This window comes from Bos taurus, chromosome 14, assembly GCF_002263795.3.
Source record: "Bos taurus isolate L1 Dominette 01449 registration number 42190680 breed Hereford chromosome 14, ARS-UCD2.0, whole genome shotgun sequence".
NCBI lineage: Eukaryota > Metazoa > Chordata > Mammalia > Artiodactyla > Bovidae > Bos > Bos taurus.
This window is the reverse complement of record NC_037341.1, coordinates 16,637,585-16,656,000: the sequence shown is the minus strand read 5'-3', so window position 1 is coordinate 16,656,000 and position 18,416 is coordinate 16,637,585. Positions and strand designations below refer to the sequence as shown.

The following is an 18,416-nucleotide window of genomic DNA, read 5'->3' as shown; positions in this document are numbered from 1 at the left end:
ATACTTTGCTGATAGAAATGTAAAATGATGCAGTCACTGGAAAACAGTTTGGCGGTTCCTCAGAAAGTTACATATACAATTTCTGTATAACCCCGCAATAGTACTCCTAGGGATATCCCCCCAAGAACTGAAGACAGAGACTCAAATATATACTTGTATATGAATGTTTGGCAGCATTAGTCTTAAATAGCCAAAAGATAGGTACAACCCAAGTGTCTATTAATGGATGAATGGAAAAACCATATGTGTATATATGCAAGCTTCCCTGGTAGCTTAGCTGGTAAAGAATCCTCCTGCAATGCAGGAAACCTGAGTTTGATCCCTGGGTTGGGAAGATTCTCCTGGAGAAGGGAATGGCTACCCACTCCAGTATTCTGGCCTGGAGAATTCAATGGACTGAATAGTCCATGGGGTCTCAAAGACAGCGGGATATTATTAAAAAACAGTGACATTCTGACACGTTATACAACATGGATGACCTTGAAAGCATGCTTAGTGAAATAAGCTAGACACAGGATAGGTATGTGGAATTTCTCAAAAAGGCACAGAAAGTAGATTAGAAGTTACCAGGGGCTGGCGGGGGAGTGGAAATGAGAAGTCAGTACTGAGTAGGTACAGAATTGCTCTTAGGAAAGGATTTTGGAAATAGTGATGGTTGCACAATATTGTGAATAAAATTAACATCACTGAACAGTGTGCTTAAAATAGTTAAAATGGCGAATTATATTTTACCATAAGAAAGATAGATCATATCTAATTTAGGTAGGCATGCACAACTATGTGTTTTTTTTACTTCCAGTAAAATCTTGTTACGTAGCTAACACATGACTATATACTAAGGAAATTGATTTTTCTCTTCTAAACATGAAATCTAAATCTAGGAGATCCACGACAGCATGAGTAGCTAGGGATTTTCATCAAGGGTCTCAAACTAGTTTTATTCAGTAAACTGAGCTTCAACTAAATGTTAGCCCTGTTTGGGGATAAGCCATAGCTTTGGCTTTCAGGTTACGGTCTAGTTGGGGCCAAGAACTTGTGAAGGATATAGTTACTTCTGTGTATAATTTGGAGTATGTTGATAAAGGTCAGTTTTGATCACTCTTTAGGGTTCCTCTTATAACCAGGAGGAAAAGCTTCAGGTTTAGTGAAGGACCTCCATGCAGTGATCGTGTCTCTTTTCTGCTCTCGGTCAGTGCTGTCTCTAGGTCTGCTTCTGTGTGGTGGCAACCGGCAGAAGAGAAGAGACAGTCACTATATAAAACAGGATGCCCTCTTGCTTAATTGAAAACAGCCGTCCTATTGATGAAGCTTAGATAGAAGAGGGCTTTGGGTATGTGCGTGGTGTTTTAAAATTCCCGGAACAAGCACTGTCTGGGACACTGTAGGTGTTTACCTAAGGAGCTGTTGCTGAACTGAGGTTTTTCTTTTAAAAGTTAACTTACTAAGAGCAGTAGTTAAAATATAAGAAAAATCCCCCTGCCCCCCAAAAAAGCAGCAGTTAAAGAAGCTGAAATGCTTCTTTTAAAGCTTAGTCTTTGCAAGATTTTATTTATGACTGAATTATTAACTCAAATCTAAGTCCTTAATAAATGAAATAATGGAAGTCTAGAATTGGAAGGACCTTATAAACTATTAATCTGGTATTCACTTGCTAATTTGAGAAAGATCTTAGCAAAACATGAAGCCACAACTCAGTATTTAAAATAGAAAATCAGAATTTAATAATCACATAGAGCTGAGGTGGTTAGACATAGGTTCACTGAGCAAAAATGATCATCTTACTGAACTTTTTTGGGAAAAGACTGTTTGGGGGTTGTGCTGGTTATTAAGTGAGAGTGAGTTAAAAAGTCAGCCTTAGAAGCCTCTTCAGCAGAGTCAATTCTGCTTTCTCCTGGCTGACTTTCAGAGGATACTTACTGCTGCTGCTGTCACTGATCGGTTAGTTTTCAAAGTCACGTTTACTGAAATAAGTTATTGATCAATTAGATTTAAAACCAGACCGTGGGGGTTACCTGTTACCATGGCTACAGAACAGTCTTCTAGAAATGGGACTCTTAATTAGGTATGAATTTTAGTCCGTTTGAGATTGCCATTTAACATTGATCACGTGTATCAAAGGCTTAAATAGGGACCTCTTTTAGGAGGGTCATTTTGTTAACCAGGGGAAATCTAAATACAGGTCGCACGCAAGTGAGCAGGAACCAGAGCCTTGTAGCTACCATCAAGAATACTTCGGGAAGGTTTGTTTGTTTAATTGACACTTTCTCATCGACTGGCTCTGATGTAGGTGTAAAATATTGTTCTAGAACTTAGTCGTGTTTTCTTTATTAATGGGCATATTGAGGACATAAAAGTGGATACAGTTAAGAACTGCAAAGCCCTGTAATGATACAGAAAGGTAAAGATAAATTTTCAATTTTTTTCTTCATAGTCAATTGGTGTCAACACTGGTTTGAATATTTTCCTAATCCTCCTATCAATATTCTTAGTATGATAGAAAATGTTTTGGCATTTCATGACAAGGAACTCCTGCAACACTTCATAAATCATGATGTAACTTCCCAGGTAAGAAGTGTAAGGTTTTTAGAATAACATAGCTTACTTTGGAAGTTAACATTGGTTCTGGTATAAATAAAACTATTGTCTTGAAAGTCTATAATAAAAAAATACTAGTTATATTTTTAACAATATTCCATTATTTTTCTGCCTTAAACTGCTTTCCTGAAAGTCTATAAAGAAGAACCCAAATTAGGGTAGCTCTTTTCATAATTATGTTCTTAATATAATGATTTTAGTATCTAAACCAAACATGAGCACATTAGCAATGACTGTTATGACTTTTTCCTCAAGAACTATTACATTTTTTTTCTTATTTATTTTAGCTGTATGCATGGCCTCTTCTTGAAACTGTGTTCTCAGAAGTACTGACAAGAGAGGAGTGGCTCAAATTATTCGATAATGTCTTTTCCAACCATCCTTCATTCCTCCTGATGACTGTTGTGGCCTACAACATATGTTCTCGGGCACCTTTGCTCAACTGTAAGCGTAAGGATGATTTTGAGGTACATATCCTTGTTAAGTCATAGTTCTCAAGTTTCATTTGTTTCAACTAAAAAAACCCGTTTTATTTATTGAGTGCCTACTGTATGTCAAGTCCTGGTGCCAGATGGTAGGAATATAGTGGAGAACAAGTTATACCACTGCATCCTTGCCCTTTTATAGCTATAGTCAGTTATAGCTTGACTGCTCACCTAAAATCATAGCTTCATGATAATATTGGAGTTGCGTGCTTTTTGCCTATTTAAAGGACGTTTAACAGTTGAGTAGTTGTTCATTCTGTGCATGATCTTATCGGTAACCCAACTGGTCTGTGATAATCTGGTTGCTTATTACATATGCAGGATGGTAACTATGAGAATTTTGAGGCTTAGTGGGACAATGACTGAAAGAAAGCATTGGAGGAAGTTTTTAAATGGAGAGGTTCTTTTGGTAGACAGGATGAAGTAAGTTGGTTTTGCTTGTTTGTTACTTATTTTGTGGTTCCTATCAAATTTTATTTTCACTTCACAAGAACATATATGTATGTGTGTATGTATATTAGAACTTGGATCTGCCAGTGGAACGAGATAATGTGGAAACTATCAGATAGTTTTTGAAAATCAAACTTGTTTTCAAAGGCTAATTTAGGTTTGAGTTTCTGTATTTTGGATTTTGAAGAGAAATAAATTCTAGTAGAAGAATTTGTCTTGTTGAAACAGTCTGTTACTTTAAAGGAAGGCTTCATTTTTGAGAAGTGTTATTTCACAATTTCATAATATGGTTGTATGATTTTATTACATTTTTGAGAATATGAAACTTGACCTTCATTTTAAAACTTGGGTTAAGAAAAGCTTCAGTGAATTTGCAAAAAAAAAAAAAAAAAAAATCCTCTTACAGCTAAATTCACATTTACATGTTTTTGTTTTATTCAATGAATAAATTGTTATATAATTTTTTATGTAACACATGACTATAATTGCATTACTCTGTAAATCTCAGTTTAATCACAAAGTTTTCTTACAGTATTTTTTTCACCATCGGAATAACCTGGATATAAGTGCTGTAATTAGAGAGGCATATCGTCTCCTGGATACCACACCCGCTGATATCCATCCAGACAGCATGCTTGATGCTTTTGTTGCACTGACAAAAGGGCAATATCCGGTGTTTAATCAATATCCCAAGTTCATTGTGGACTATCAGACACAAGAACGAGAAAGAATACGGAATGATGAATTGGATTACTTAAGAGAGAGGTAATTCTGGTTGTTCTTTGATAAAAACAAAATCTGTTATAAAGGCTTTATGAAAAATACATGTAAATTATTAAGTAGTTGCATAAAATCAGAGTTTGAAGGAAATATCTTTAAAGATACTTTTGCATCTAGAAGTAGAACAATTACGTGTTAATCAGGTGTGCATTTTGTATTGTGGTTGTTCTTGGACTTTTAAATTACTGTTTCCTTGTTTGCTTTTTGTTACAATAATAAACATTATCAACTTAGGCAGGCAGTTGAAGAAATGCAAGCTGAAGTAGACCAGCAAAGAGTTGAAGATGAAGCTTGGTACCAAAAACAGGAACTGCTTCGTAGAGCTGAGGAAACAAGGAGAGAAATACTCTTACAAGAGGAGGAAAAGATGATACAGCAAAGACAGAGGTGTGTTTAGCACTTTGAAAAAAGCTGGACATCTGAGTTATTTTAATAATTTGTATTACTTTCATTTTTCACTACTGTGAAATTACATATAGCCTCACTATATATGTCATTACCCAATTCTGCTATTTCCATTAAGCATATATTTAAGTTAATAAAAAGAAACTGTAATACACTTTTCAAAAAATTGTCCTATAGTAAAATGTAATTCTAAAACTCTACTGAGTATGATATAACTTGCTCTGATTATTCAGAAGTAATACATGATCTAAGGTACCTGGAAGGATATTGTTACTTAGAAATGTTATTTTACAGTGGACACAAATGCCTTGTACCACAGTGCTGGGTAAATATGTTTCAAGTCACACAGATTAAGAGACAATTTTTAAGTCTCACAGGTATGTTTAAAACACAGTTTTTAAAAATTATGGAAAATTTTAAAATTTAAATTTTAAAATTAAAAGAGGAGCATGATTTTTTCCATAATTTTTAAAAATTGTGTTTTAAACATACCTTTGAGTTAAGAATTGAAACATAGAATGCTATTCTCATTGTGCATTTCATACTTTGGAGGATGGGGAAAGAAGTACTAAATGCTTATTCAAAAGTATGCTACTCAAAAGTAAGTATTGCCTTAAACATAAGGCAAAATGTTTAAGTTGATTAAGATTATGGGATAAGTATTAACACTAACCCTAATTATTGGGAAAATCACTTTTGTAAGTGTTTATTGATTATTTTTGGATAGGACTTTATGAAACAGATTTATGGTGTGGGTTAAAAAAAATTACTGAACTGAGCCGTTAGCCTTCTGCAAAAGTTCTAAAAGAATAATCATACATAATCTTTGGTAACATCGGAGTATTTTTTTGGCATTCTTTTCTCAGGTAAAAGATATCAGTTGTATTGAAGTGATCTGAGTAGTAGACCTGTTAAAGAGAACGTTTAAGTATGAAGAAATAGCCAGGTTAGCTGTAATTTGGCTACAGTCACGTACACTTGTCATTTTCATGAATGCAGACTTGTTTTCTAACTGAGCACTTTTCATTGTATTATAAAAATAGCCATGTTATGATGGCACCAGTTAAATTGGGAAAGCAGGCTAAAATAGGTTTCAGGCCTTTCGTTGTTGTGGAACATAGTATTTTTCCATTTAAATACATATTCAGAAATGATGTTATTTATTCCTCTTGATGTATTGTGTGTTTAAGACTAGCTGCTGTGAGAAGAGAGTTGAAAGTAAAGGAAATGCACTTACAAGATGCTGCAAGAAGACGTCTCCTGCAGCTTCAACAAGATCAGCGTGAAATGGAGCTAAGAAGACTGGATGATGAAATTGAGAGAAAGGTTTATTATTCTTAACTCTCATACATTATCTCCACTTACTTTCATTTAAATGTAACAAATACCTTCAAGTTAAATATTGTTCCTAGAATTCACAATGTATACTAAATAGCCCCTTTAGTTTTATATAGTTTCCCCCATCCCCCAGCTATTCTTACTCTCTTTTGTATTTTATTAATGGTTAAATATTTTAGGAATTTCAGGAAAATGAGTCAAGTTGACAAGGGTGTTTGATGACTGGTTCTCTAAAAATGGAAAATCAATTAACCATGAAGTTAATTGTGAAGTAAGGGAAATATATTTTTTAATATAAAAATTTACACATAGCCTAGAGTTAAAAATGGACCTCCTCCACTCTTCTCTTATTTCATCCCCAGAGATAAATTATTTTTTATGGTTGCATAATATTCCATTTTATGGCCATGTCATTGGTTATTTAATCCTCTGCTGTTGTATATTTAGGTTGTTTGCAGTATTTTGCTGTACAAAACAATGCCAGACTGTACATTCTCAGTACAAATCTTTTGAGTACTTCCACACAGTTTTGTTGAGTAAATTCCAAGGAATGTCAAATTGTCCTCCAAAGATGAAACCACTTAAGCTGTTTTAAGAGTATAAGACTACTCATGCCCTAGTCAATTTGGAGTGTATCAGTCTTAGTATTTGCCAGTCTGATAGGTGAAAAATGGTTTTTGGTTTTGGGGTAGGTTTTTTTTTTTGCTAGTGATGTTAACTATCTTTTCATTTACCATTTGTAGATCTGTAAATTGCATAACTAAATCATTTGTCCATCTTTCTACCAAGTTACTCCTTTTCCTATCAGTTTACACAGGCTCTTTTATCATTTGGGGCAGCAGTGTCCAACAGAAATATGTAAGCCATGTGGGTAATTTTAACTTTTCTAATGGCCACATTAAAAAGTAAGAAGAAATAGATGAAATTAATTTTAATAACATTTAACACAGTATATTTGAAATTATCATTGCAATATGTAATTAGTATACAGACATCTTTGAACTATTTTACCTTTTGTTTGTACTAAGTCTTTGAAATCTAGCAGTCAGTTAATACTCGCTGCAAACCTCAGTTAGGACTGGTCACATTTTAGGTGTTGGGCAGCTACCCAGCAGACGGTTGGGGCATTCATCCTTCCGTCTGTTGTGAATGTTCTCCTTGTGTTGTGTTCTCTGTGTTGCATGTCTCTAAGAATGTTTACAGTGTCTTTTCTTCATCATGTAAAATATGTTAATTTTTGGATAACCAACTTCATTAATTTTTTATGATGTCTAGGTTTTGTGTCCTGTTCATTAACCTTCCCATTTAAGGTTGTATTACCATGGCTCTAGTGGTAAAGAGCCTGCCTGCCAATGCAGGAGACATTAGAGACGCAGGTTCAATCCCCAGATCAGGAAGATCCGCTGGAGAAGGAAATTGCCACCCACTCCAGTATTTTTTGTCTGGGAAGGTCCATGGACAAAGGAGCCTGGTGGGCTGCAGTCCATAGGGTTACAAAGAGTTGGGCCCACCTGAAGTGACTTAGCACATTACTATTACCACTTATGCAGTTTTTTTCTAGTTCTGTGTTTTCCTGTTGTTTTTTTTAATCTCTGTCTTAAGGATCAGTAGATTATTGTGCACCAGCACATCTGACTCTTATAAGACCACCTGTTTTGTAAGGCTCATCATAAGTTGGAATTGTTTTAACATTTTTCAGTGGTTAAGAAAATCAAAGAATATTCCATGTCATGAAAATCATACTAGATTTTTTAAAACATATGAAATTCAAACATCAGTGGACCACAGTCAACACCTGTTTACATATTCCTTTAGCTTCTTTCGTACTACAGTGGCAGAGGCGAACAGCTGAAACAAACTACATCCCACAGAGCCTCAAGTGTTTAACTCTGTCACCCTTTCCAGAAGAAGTTTGCCAGCCCCTGATGTCTGAAAATTATTGATAAATGTAAGAAATGAGTTAGGGACCAAGCTTACTTCTTCCCAAAGGCACGTCAATTTTCCCAACAGCTTTTGTTGAATATGAGCAAAAGTCATTTGTCAGCTGTTAATAATAATTAACAGTTATTAAATGTTCAATTCCCTTATAAATTTGATCTCCTCCTAAGCCAGTCCCACTGTTGGAATAACACCTGTGTAATGTTTTACTAATTAGCAGGCCTCATTACTTTTCAGTTTTCCTCAGTATTCTCAAGTGTTTATCGTTTCAAATAGACTGAAAATTTTCTCTCTCCCTCCTTCTCTCCCTGAATCCTCCCATCCTATTGGAATTTTTATTAGGATTGCATTGAATTTATAAACTAATTTAGAGTTTAAAACTTGGTTTTGATCACATATGAAATTTTTTTATATATTAATAATCATTTTTTTATAACATGAGATAATGCTTTGTTTAAAGCCAACTAATTTTAAATTCTTTAAAATCTAATGATTCCTTTTAATAATCTCATCTAGTAAATGAGGTTGATAATTCATTATTCTAGAAAAGTCTCTTCTTCCCCAAAAGTAATTTCAGGCTTAGAACTCTGTGATCTCTTTATTCCTTTGAGATAGTGAAGGCAGTGTTTTGGTGAAAGCATCCTGTCAAGTCCTTTCAGTGGCGTGATCAGCCTTTGCCTCCCCTTCCAGCCTCTTGCCCTTCCAACTCCCTGTCCTGACAGTGAGCTCTGAGCCTGCTAAACTGCAGGAGCTTCTCTACTCACAATTCAGGGGCCAGCAGGAGAGACTTCTTGAGTCCAGAGTGACACATCTGTTAGTAACGAGCAGAGTTGATCTGTTCTGCTGTGGTACATGGCTCTTTGTACCTCTGAAAATTCATAAGCTAAAGAGTTTCTGTAATTGAAATTCCTAAAAAGCATTCTTTACTTTGCCAAACTTCTCCTCTGCCTTTTAGCATTGTAACTGCTCTTGGTCCATCAACTCAAGTGTCCCTACCTTTGAGCTAACTGCTATCTCAGGAACCTCTTTAAGTTGAACTGGTTTTCAGTCTGTGGTTTTTTTTTTTTTACTCCTTGGATGTATGTCCTTGCACATCCCACTATATTCTCATTTTTACTGTTTCTCTGATTATATTTGATAGTGTGCCTACAATATCTAACACTTTGCCTTGTGCACAGAAATAGTAATGCAGTCATTAACTGCTTATTGGTTAGATGATATGTTTAGATTAGATGCTAATGGGTTTTACTTTTTGTTCGGAAACACATATTGTGTTATTCTCACCCCCAAAAAAATGAGGACTTTAGGCAGCCAAGTATTTAAGACACTTCCCAAGATTCTCTATGTAAAGAGTCCTTTATCCAAATCCTCTAGTGTATAGGCGTGAAATGCTTCCAAGTAATCAGATATTGGAGAAAGGTGAACTTTAAATTGGCTGAATCCAAGCAGGGCACACACAGGTTGACTAGACCACAGTACACTTTGACTTGGAGTTACTCGTTGCCAAACTGAATTTAGAAAAGTACAGTTTAATCAAAAAGAACATTAAATAAATGTTATATCAAATAAGATTAAACATTTTATATTTTCATCCACTGTGAATTTAAATTGCTCAAGTTTTTCTAACTCATAATATGGCTAATGTAATATGGAAAGAACTGCCATCTGTTCTCCCAGCCTGGGCAAATGAGCATATGGTAATTGTGCTTTCTTTTTTAGAAAATTACACTTAACTTTAACTCAAGACATTATTTCTGGATTCCACGCTGAATGTTAATATATTGTGAATTACTCTGGCTTCAAAAACCCAGTATCTATTATTTTTAAATGCTTTTAGTGGTTTGTTCATATTACAAGATTACTAAATCTGTTAAACAAAAATTATTTTTGTTATTTATTTTTGATATTCACAGTTTGTTATTTGGCCATAGGTACACATGAGAGATCGAGAAATTGCTGCCACAGCCAAAGACCTGGAAATGAGACATCTGGAACTCGAATCACAAAAAAGACTTTATGAGAAGGTATAAATCAACAGTTTCCAGTGTAAGAAAAGCAGAGCTTGTACAGACTCTTTTTAGGCTGTATTTATTCGAGGTTTTTTAATGTTCATTTTGTTTGTGTTTTTTCAAGAAGAGTATAGTGTCATCCAGGATTGTAAGGTAGCCAGAATGCACAGAGTTTGTTGTAATTCTTTAATTCATGTTTCTCTTAACAACTTACCCTAGTGTCTGAAGCACCAGATGTAAGCCCCAGATTTTGCCTCAGGATCTTTTACTAACTTACTAGGTTTTCTTATATCTGTGTGATAGTGACTGCAAAATTAACCCAGTACTTGACAAGGATCCTATAAGGTAAATCAGACAAGAGCTGTAAAGCACACTTTAAATTTGAACCTTCTGGAATCAAATCATCAGGTACCTACCTTAGCACATATAATTCAGTTTCCATGACACTGGAAAAGAAAACTTTGGTACTGATATAAATATTTATTACTGAGGAAAAGCATTACGTTGCTCACTTACTTGATGTTGAAACCATAAGTTTTCACTTCTCTCAACCCTCTTAAAGTCAGACTGAGTTTGAAATCAGTGATAACTACAAATATGTAACAGGTATTTGCATATGATATGCAAACATGCATGTGACTCTTTGTTGCTCACATTAAATAAGATTTAAAACATAGCATCCATTCTTCACTAAATCACTTAAGTTTCTGCACTGAACTTTTTCTAAATCTGAGCCCCAGAGATTGACACTTTCACTGAGTTTCTTATGATTTTGAATTAGAATTAATTCACTTGAACTAAGCTTATTTTTTTTAACTATCGTTTGGGGGAGGTGGGGTGGTGGCATCAGAAGCATGATTTCAGAATTAACAGAACATTTGCAAGAAAAATACAAAGAATTTCAAAATTTTTTCTCTTAGATTCTCAGATATTAACATTTTGCTAAATTTGCATTATTGTTCTCTTTCAATCTATATATACGCATTTTTTTTTTCCGAACTGTTTAAAAGTTGCAGACTTAATGCTTTTTTGCCCTAAAAAATTCAGTTTATATTTTTTAAAACCAAGGATTATTACACAATCATAGTACAATGATCAAAATCAGGAAATTAACATTATTTATTATAAAAAACCTTATTCACATTTTATCAGTTGTCCTAAAAATGTCCTTTAGAGCAAAACGAAATCTAAGATAATGTATTTTTTCAGTTGTATGTCTCTTTATTCTAAGTTGGAACCATTCTTGAGTCTTTATATTTTATTACATTTATATTTTTGAAGCATACTGGCTAGATATATTGCAGAATGTTTCTCAATTAGACTTGTTTACCTGATGACTAATGATGTCAAGCATCTTCTCATGTGTTAATTGTCCATTTTTCTGTCTTCCTTGGAGGTCATGAGATTAATGTCTATTCAGAATATATAGGACCATACCTTCTCAGTTTTTATTATATCATGTCATTTTTTGTTGAAAACAAGATATTTTAAATAACAGGACAAATCTGGAAATCAGATTCTCTTCTTTCCCTAGGGTTTCTTGTTGTTTCTTTGCTTAGTGACTTTTCTAAATTCTATAAAGTATTTTCTGTCATGCATAGTCACTGAAATCTCTACTCAGGTAACCTGGTGACTGGACAAAGATTTCCTTAGGTCCCTTGAACCAGTAAGCCTCCAGCCTTTGCCAAGGGTCTGTGTGTGGATCACATTGTGACACACCTTCCACACTCAGCTAGGCAGTTGACAGCTCTTTTCATTTCCTGATTTTACAAAACCTCAGTTCACCAGAGTTGAAACCTTAGGACCTTCTCAGGACTCAGCATTCACACAGCCCTTGGCATGTGCACATTTTGACACACGCATGTGCCTTCTAAAGCCCCAGAAATCCACTGGAGCATTTCAGAGCCCCGTGTAGACTTCCAGTTCCCCAGCTTTTCCTACCGAGCTTTTTGATTAGCCTGTTGTTTGCTCTGTGACCCACTGCCTCAGACAGCCACGATGTTCAACAGTTTCCCCTGTTGGTCTTCAGCAAACATCCCCAGGGAAAGGCTGTACATGAGTTCTGAGTCAGGTCAAGTAAAAACAGCTTTGGGAGGAGGGTCTTCCAGGTCAAGTGATGACAGTTCTCTGGGAATGGGAGTTTGAAGGACCTCCATTTTGCCCCCTCCATTGACTGCCAGGCTACCAGTTTTCAAGGCCAGCGGCAGAACTTAGGTGTGGCATGGAATGGGAATAACACAAGTTTAAAATGCCATAAAGTGCATCTAAGATTCAGCCATTTTCTATGAATAAATGCTCCCCAGATTGCTGCAAGCCTTCAGTTAGTTTCCAGAGTTCTGAAAAAGCTTGTTTTGCCAGTGATCTCGGTGCCTTTAGAGATGAGAATTTTCAGACATCGTTACTCTTATTTCCACTGATGTCACTCACCACTGTTTGCTCTTTACTTTGAAAATTAGATGATTATGGTTTAGGTATTCTAAAAAACAGAAAAATCATTTTTGTGTTCTAGCATTATTACTATATCGATTGGTGATTTTTTTTTTTTTTTAGCAGAATCTCTCTAGAAATCAAGAAGCTGTTGCGAAAGAAATGAAGGAAAATGCAGATGCCTATAGACAGAAAGTAGATGTTGAAGAACACATGTTTCATAGACTGATAGGAACCGATCAAACTCAGAACCAAAAAATTCATAAGGTAAATATGGTAAATTTAGTGTCTATAGAGGGGAGAATTTCCATCTACTGTTCTTTTTAAAGAAGGAATTCAATATTGAACCCTATAAAGTTAGTTTCTTTGCTTCAGTCATCACAATTCCTAGAAACTCATTATTTTATTTGCAGGTTTCACTGACAGCATATCCATGTGTCTTTTATACTCCTTGAGAATTTCAGGACTTGTAAGAAAATACAAGGGAAATAACTTGGTGAATGATACTGTCCTACATTAAGTCTTAGAAATTATACCTGAGTAGATTAGTTGCAAAACATCAGGTCTCTGCCTGGTATATAAGCCAGCATTTTCCAGGTGTATTCTGTAGAATATCAGTAACTTAGTGTTAAATAAAATGGAGATGACAAGTATTGAAAAAGCTGTCTTAAAAGTTAGGCTTTTTCATGCCAGATTTGAAGATATATGGCACATTGTGAATCTTTGAGAAATTTTCTTAAACTTATAGAATTTTGGGGGGAGTATCCTTTCAGAAATGCTGACTTAAATGAATTGAAATGGAATTCGAGGCCTTCAGGGAAGAACTTTGTTATCCCTTTAGCAAAATGTTAAACGGGTCTATGGCGGGGCCGGGCCTTGTCCCAAAAGCCAGGAATAAATGTAAGATTTCCCTGCCTCTGTTCTGTGCCTTGACTGTTTCCCCAAGAATAATGCCCCCTGCCTTTTTTCCTTACAGGCTTTTGTCCAGTCTGTAGGATACGTTCTTCTGACTCCTTTTCAAAGGATTAAAACATGGAAATTATTTAATTCTCCCCGCCCCTTAGCGTAGAAGTTCTCAACCTTGGCTGTACATTAGAACCACCTGGAGAGTGCTCTGGAAGTACCAGTATCCAGCTGCTCCAGAGATCAATTTAATTGGTTTGTGCTGGAGCCTGGATATTGGTTTAAACACTGAGGTGATGCTAATATGCAGCCAAGATTGTGAACATCTGTACTGGACACTTGGAGACACTGAATGGATGTACCATATTTTATGTAGTCAAGTCTGATCTTGTTTCTGAAATTTACAAATTCTTAGTTAATTGAAGAAAATTTGGCGAAAGCGGAACAAGCATGTCTAAATACTGACTGGCGAATTCAAGCTTTACATAAACAAAGGTGCAGTGATCTACACCGAAATGAATGCTACCAGGAAATAGCTAAACTCCTTCGGAAAAACAGGAAGAAAGAAATAGAAGTATTAAACGCCATGATGGAAGGGGAAGCTAAAAAGGTAAGAATGATGTTATAAACTTCTTGTTAATTATTTAAATCTTGAAATAGTATGTAATCAAGTGGCAAAAGCATCAAACCAAATAATTTTTGTTGGAAAACACCTTAAAGATGATCTAATTTTAATAGGTATTGCTCAGAAAGTCCAATATTGATGCCACCTAAGAATGACTAACCCACTGCAGTGTTCTTGCTCAGAGAATCCCATGGACAGAGGAGCCTGGCAGGCTGCCATCCGTAGGATCGCAAAGAATCAGACAGGACTGCAGCAACTTGGCATGCACACAGGCAAGAAGGACATGACAAGAATGAGTGTCTTTCTCAGTTACATCAGTGTCTCAACTTGCCAGCTTCCTGTATTTGTGCTGGCTCATTGTATACTAGCACTTTAATTCACTGAATTTTTTATACTAATAACATAAAAGACTTTGAACAGTTAGGAAATACAGAGAGAGCTACTAGTAACAAAACCCAAAATAACTGTAACTATAAGCAAGATAGAAATATTTTTCTTTTTCACATGAAGAAGTCTGGAGTAGGCAGTCCAGGGTTGGTATCCTGTCTCCAAGATCATTAGGAAAACTGCATCCTTGAACTTTTCTGCACGACTTCCTGGAGTATGTTTTTCATTCGCAAGGACACCTTTCCACCCATTAATTTTAAAAACTCAAAAAAAAAAAAACAAACCCAAAACACCTCAGTCCCTTAATATTTGAGATCTGAAATGTACTGAAATGAATTATTTCAGTGACAGCTGTGACCTACATGTTTACATGGCACTGAGGCTTTGAGTGGTAGGGACGTCAGAAGTGCCTCTGCTTTCAAGGCTCTTCAACAGCCTTGAGCCAGCATAGGGACCCAGATTACCTAATACCAAGGAGAGGAAACAAACAGGCTTATTTCACTGTAGGAACTTGCATTTAGCGCAATCATTATGTCATTTTTTTTTATTGTATCTAGTGGGAGGAAGCTGAAGAAAAAGACTTTCATTTGAAATCAGAAAAGAAAACTGCTGCTCTTTCAGATGCTTCTAGAAGATGGTTCCTAGAGAAAGAGATACATGATGCTCAGCATCCGTGTGATAAAGGTGAGCATTCCTTCACAGTGTTATACATTCGTTCATTTCGTATGGTCTCTTATCATGGATAAATCCTTACATGTGTTTTGGCACTTCTAGTCAAATTATTGCTCAGCTGAAAGATAATCACTAGTTACTACTTTTTGGTTGGGAAGACTGGGCTGAGGAGGTGGGGCTGTTTAAAAAAAAAAAGCTCCAAGAAGAATTTCTCAACCATCCTATAGAATTCTGTTTTATTCCATGGTTCCATGGTCCTGCTGCTGTGTCGCTTCAGTCGTGTCCGACTCTGTGCGATCCTGGTGGACAGCAGCCCACCAGGCTCCACCGTCCTTGGGATTCTCCAGGCAAGAACACTGGAGTGGGTTGCCATTTCCTTCTCCAATGCATGAAAGTGAAAAGTGAAAGTGAGGTCGCTCAGTCGTGTCTGACTCTTCATGACCGCATGGACGCAGCCTACCAGGCTCCTCCGTCCATGGGATTTTCCATGCAAGAGTACTGGAGTGGGTTGCCATTGCTGGGCATCCCCTTAATATACTAGAATATAATTTGTTCCCAAAGTGCTATATCTAGTTAATTTTAGTAAAAAAAAAAAAAAGTGTGCTTTGTCCATAACTGGTCCTCAGAACAGCAGTACATGAAAGTAGCACGAGGAAACTTCTTATAGGATCTAATCAAACATTAGTTTATGGTGCAAGGCTTCCCTGGTGGCTCAGCTGATAAAGAATCCACCTGCAATGCAGGAGACCTGGGTTTGATCCCTGGGTTGGGAAGATCCCCTGGAGAAGGGAAAGGCTACCCACTCCAGTATTCTGGCCTGGAGAATTCCATGAACTGTATAGTCTATGGGGTTGCAAAGAGTCAGACACGACTGAGTGACTTTCACTTTTCACTTACAGTGGCATTCAATGAAAAATCAAAATTGTAACTTAAAATTCTAAAACAGTACAGATACTCCACAGACTATACAGTCCATGGAATTCTCTAGGCCAGAATACTAGAGTGGGTAGCCTTTCCCTTCTCCAGGGGATCTTCCCAACCCAGGGGATTGAACCCAGGTCTCCTGCATTGCAGGCGGATTCTTTACCAGCTGAGCCACAAGGGAAGCCCAATACAGACACAGGGAACTTGTATTTTACTATACTTTATATTGTTTCCGTCTTTTATAAAATGTGTATGTATTACTTTTTAAAATAACAGCCTTATTGCTATATAATTCACATGCCATACCATTCACCTATAGAAAGTTTATAATTCAATGGTATTGTATTACCATATATTAAATATATTCAGAGTGGTACAGCCATCACCACAATCAACTCTAGAACATTTTCAGCACCCCTGATAACCCCATGCCCATTTGCAGTCATACCTTATTTCCTGTCACTCCCCCAGCCCCTGGCAACCACTAATCTACTCTTGTCTCTGTAGACTTGCCTGTTCAGGAAATTTCATGTAAATAGAATCATATAATATGTAGTCCTTTGTATCTGACTTCTTTCACCTAGATAATGTTTTGAGGTTCAACCATGTTGTAGCAGGTATCAGTACTTCATTCCTTTTTAATGCTGAGTAATAGTCCACTGTATGTGTATTCCATGTTTTATTTATCCATTCATTAACTGGTGAACATTGGGTTATGTCTAGTTTGGGGCTTTTATGACTAATGCAGTGTATTACCTTAATTACTTTTGTAGGGCACAAATTTGAAAAGTAAAAATAGAAATTAGATGCTATCATGCTCATTTAACTAGGCTACTTTTGAAACCCCTCATTACCTCTCATGCTTTTGAGTTTAGGTCTCAAATAGTACTCAGAGCCCTTAGGCAAGCTATGTTTAAAACCTGCTTGTAGAAGACCCCAACCACTGGAGCCGCCTTACTCCCTAACCCTGTCACACTGACCTCTACATTAGAAGAAAACAATAGACCCTTTTCAAGAACCTCTGAATTTAGAGATAGTACAAGGGAAGAAACTGCAAAAGACTGCCTGCTCCGTAGTCTGCCTGCATCTGGGTCTCCCACCTCCATGGTGTCTTCCTGTTCTGTCCCCTACGTTTTGTCGACATCCCTGAGTTTCACCAATCACAGAGTGTGTGGTTGATAATCATCTATCTTCAAAAGGCGTATGTATAAGGATTTGATCATTGCCTTAATCAGGGTATAGAAATTAAATCCATGTCATTTAATCCTAAAACCAGGGGATAATCGGCTATAATTAGGAAAATGGCATTTTGATCACAGGTGCTTGCCTTGGTTTGTCACTCAGAGCTGGAAGGGAGGCAGAGGAAGTGGAAACAGGCAAGTGTGCCAACAACAGACCGGTTATTTAAATGTTGCCTAGTGCCGGTCTCTCTTAGCAATGGGGAGGATATTCTTACCGTTTCCCAGAAAACAGAACCTTCTGGACAGTATGAGTGGCCCTCACTGACCCTAAAATCCCAGGCCCATAAACTTAAATTGAAGCTGAATAGCAATGTCTTATAAAATTAGTCCAGATTTGTAATGGGCAAAAGATTTGAACAGTTCTCCAAAGAAGATACTCAAATGGCCAACACACATATGAAGAGCTGTTCAGCTTAAATTAGTCATTGTGCTTGCGTGCTAAGTTGCTTCAGTCATATCCGACTCTTTGCGACATCACGGACTGTAGCCCGCCGGGCTCCTCCGTCCATGGGGATTCTCCAGGCAAGAATACTGGAGTGGGTTGCCATGCCCTCTTCCAGGGGATCTTCCTAAGTTAGTCATTAAAGAAATACAAATCAAAACCACATGGGAAAAAAAATTAAAAATCAGATGCAGCTTCACGATCAGTTAGCATCAATGTAATCCATTAACAGGTGTGGGCAAGGACCAGCCAAACCAGAGCAGTGTTGGTGGGAGTGTGGCGTGGCACAGCCGCTGCGGGAAACAATCCGGCAGTTCCTCAGAAGGTTAAACACAGAGAGACTGTATGACCCAGAAGTTCTACTCCCATATACACACCCAGAGAATTGAAAATATATCCCTGCAAAAACTTGTATACTGAATTGCCCACAGCATCAATATTTATAATAGCCAAAAAAAGGAGAAACAACCCAAATACCCATCAAATGAGGAATGGATAAAATAAATTGGTATACCCATACAATGGAATTTTACTTAGCGATAAAAAGGAATTAACTGATTCATGCTACAAAATGGATGGACCTTGAGAATCTTAGGCTAAGTTAAAGAAGCTAGACCAGAAGGCCGCATGTTATATGCTTCTCTTCATGAAATGTCTGGAATAGGCAAATCTCTAGAGGCAGAAGTGGGTTAGTGGTTTGCAGGTGGGAGCGGTAGGGGAGTGGGCTACCAGTGCATACGGGGTTTATTTTGGGGATGGTGAAAATGTTCTAGAATTAGTGGTGATGATTACACA

At 36.7% G+C, this 18,416-nt stretch overlaps 1 protein-coding gene across 8 annotated transcripts in view; it reads left to right on the top strand.

Annotated features, from left to right (window-relative positions):
• The window catches only part of TBC1D31 (TBC1 domain family member 31), a 67,021-nt gene that overhangs the window by 42,200 nt on the left and 6,405 nt on the right, over positions 1-18,416 (top strand). For 4 of the 8 annotated variants that reach the window (XM_025001497.2, XM_059893184.1, XM_059893186.1 and 1 more), the window contains 9 exons: positions 2,432-2,565; positions 2,883-3,062; positions 4,063-4,295; positions 4,545-4,697; positions 5,906-6,041; positions 9,923-10,015; positions 12,554-12,694; positions 13,746-13,940; positions 14,900-15,026. In XM_025001497.2, the coding sequence (XP_024857265.1) occupies positions 2,432-2,565; positions 2,883-3,062; positions 4,063-4,295; positions 4,545-4,697; positions 5,906-6,041; positions 9,923-10,015; positions 12,554-12,694; positions 13,746-13,940; positions 14,900-15,026 (1,392 nt within the window). Of the gene's footprint in view, positions 1-2,431; positions 2,566-2,882; positions 3,063-4,062; positions 4,296-4,544; positions 4,698-5,905; positions 6,042-9,922; positions 10,016-12,550; positions 12,695-13,745; positions 13,941-14,899; positions 15,027-18,416 lie in introns of all 8 variants that reach the window. The other 4 variants (XM_005215359.5, XM_059893183.1, XM_005215358.5 and 1 more) reach the window with 1 other exon arrangement.